The sequence below is a fragment of the Dama dama genome, chromosome 32 (assembly GCF_033118175.1).
Source record: "Dama dama isolate Ldn47 chromosome 32, ASM3311817v1, whole genome shotgun sequence".
NCBI classification, from domain to species: Eukaryota; Metazoa; Chordata; class Mammalia; order Artiodactyla; family Cervidae; genus Dama; species Dama dama.
In genome coordinates this window covers 7,766,702-7,769,252 of record NC_083712.1, presented here as the reverse complement: position 1 = coordinate 7,769,252, position 2,551 = coordinate 7,766,702, and the positions used below count along the sequence as shown (strand labels likewise).

The window sequence follows — 2,551 nt, the reverse complement described above, 5'->3', positions numbered from 1 at the left end:
CATATGTTAATCTGTTTAAAAATTAATGATATAGCATCTGTAAACCCTGATTCAGTGATTTTTAAGAACACTAATAATACTGTAGTCAACAAACCATTACTTCAATTCCAACTTTTCTGTTCACAGATGAGCTCCAGCATCCTATCATATGCTTCTTGTCCGTTTAGATGTATTCTTCTTTAATTGGATGTTGATAATTTAAATTTATTTTATATATTTTTTTACCTTTTTAATTTGTGAACTGCTTAGAAACATGTATCTGTTTTGGATATTAACTCTGTGTATATCTTCTAAAATGTAAATCTTTCAAAAAACTACTTTTGTCAATTGACATTATTGTATGTTTTCCTAAATCCTAATAAGTAAATTTGAAATTGTCAAATATAGCTATTTGAAATGACAGTGATTGGTTAAGAAGATTTTTCCACACCTAGAATGGAGAAAGTTATGTCTTTAATAAATGGAAAGAAAAATAAAGAAAATATTGCTTTACTTTTTAAAGTTTTAATTAATGTTTATAAGGTAATTATATGTACAATTTTATTAGCTTCTGGGTAGAAAGAGACTGTGGCAAAACATTTACTTAAATTTTGCTCTTTCTCACTAATGTATCTTGATAACTTGCTTCTCTGTAAGATTTGAGGTTTGGGACAGTGTTTTAAGCAGATTTGTATCATAATTTCTGAAAATACTGGATCATTATAATGAACCATACAGCCCATTGGTTAAATGAATAAACAAATATCTTAAGACTTAGGAAAATCACTATTAATAAGTATATTTACAGATAACTTTGTCTTGAACAGTGAAAAAAGATATACAGAAAGATCTATGGAACAAAGGAACAATGTAACGGAGTTTGTCCTCTTGGGGCTCACTCAGAGTGTCCAGGGTCAGAAAATATTATTTGTCATTTTCCTGCTTATCTACATTGTGACAATGGTGGGCAACTTACTCATTGTCCTGACTGTGGTGGTCAGCTCAACACTGGATGCCCCTATGTACTTCTTTCTTGGCTACTTATCATTTATGGATGCTGTTTATTCAACTACAGTCACTCCAAATATGATTATAGACTTGCTGTGTGAGAAGAAAACCATTTCCTTCCAAGCTTGTATGACCCAGCTGTTTATAGGACACTTATTTGGTGGCGCTGATATATGCCTCCTGGTGGTCATGGCCTATGACCGCTATGTGGCCATCTGTAAACCCTTGCATTATCTGACAATCATGAATAAGCGAGTGTGTTCCTTGCTGCTACTCTTGGCCTGGGTTGGTGGGTTTTTGCATGCTGTAATTCATCCTCTCTCCGTTTACAACCTTCCCTATTGTGGCCCAAATGTCATTGACCACTTCATCTGTGACATGTACCCCTTGTTAGAACTTGCCTGCGCCGACACCCATGTTATTGCCCTCATAGTGCTGGCCAATGATGGGGCGATCTGTATGGTCATCTTCACATTGTTACTCATCTCCTATGGGGTCATTCTATACTCCCTGAAGAATCTCAGCCAGGAAGGCAGGCACAAAGCCTTATCCACCTGTGGCTCCCACATCACTGTGGTTGTCCTCTTCTTTGTGCCCTGTATTTTTATGTATGTGAGACCTCCTTCCACCTTACCCATTGATAAATCCTTGACTGTGTTTTATACCATTATCACCCCTATGCTGAACCCTCTAATTTATACTCTGAGAAATGGAGAGATGAAAAATGCCATGAAAAAGCTCTGGATCAGAAAAAGAAAATGAGGCAGGCAGTAGAGAAACATATCACCTATTTTCAATGAAGAATAGTCTTTCCATGAAAGCCTTTTGTGATTACTTAACTGTAGTAAGCATCTCAGATTTAAAAAGAAGTATGCCTGAACATTTACGTGAATGCTTCCAATCATCACAGCATACTTTAAAGATTTCATTATTTCCTAGTCCAAAGTATATATTGATTTTGAAATAACATTGTTAAGATTTTCAGAGTTTCTTAGAAAACACATACAGTTGGGTGTATAAAATGTCACTATTCATTCTATTGATTTATCTTCTATATGATGAGGTAAACAATAGTTAGTAGCATTGCTAACTCATTGTAAGCTGAGTTATCAAGCCTGCAGGTAAGAGTTGTTCCTTCTTCAATGAGGATTTACATTTGAAACCTCAGCTCTAACTGTGGAAAGAAATACATGGTCAATACATATCTATCACAAACAAGCAGTTTAGGGAAATGGATAAATCCTTGGCAACACAGGCTAGCTGGTACCTTGCAGAACATATATATTATTAGGGTGTGTTTCCTCACTTACCATCGTGGCCTGGCATAATGTGTACAGTGCCTGAAATCTGTTAAGTGATGAGCAAATGCTTGCTGAGTTGCCATTCTCCACGGGAGAGCATAAGGCAGGTTCCTCAAGCCATAAACTTAGCAGGAATCAGTTTCTCCTGTCCGCTAGCTCTATTTTCCATAATTCTCAATGAGAAAAATAAATTAATGTTTGAAAGAAAACTACACTCCAGGTTAATGTTTTCTGGCACACAGTAAGGCGTACATAGGAAAATA

The 2,551-nt window shown here is 35.9% G+C and overlaps 1 protein-coding gene across 1 annotated transcript; it reads left to right on the top strand.

The window, feature by feature from the left end:
• Positions 1–831: 831 nt before the first annotated feature.
• Positions 832–1,749, top strand: LOC133050345 (olfactory receptor 4A47-like). The gene has a single exon (XM_061134500.1). The coding sequence runs from the start codon at positions 832–834 to the stop codon at positions 1,747–1,749; it is 918 nt and encodes a 305-aa protein (XP_060990483.1).
• The last annotated feature ends 802 nt before the right edge of the window (positions 1,750–2,551 follow it).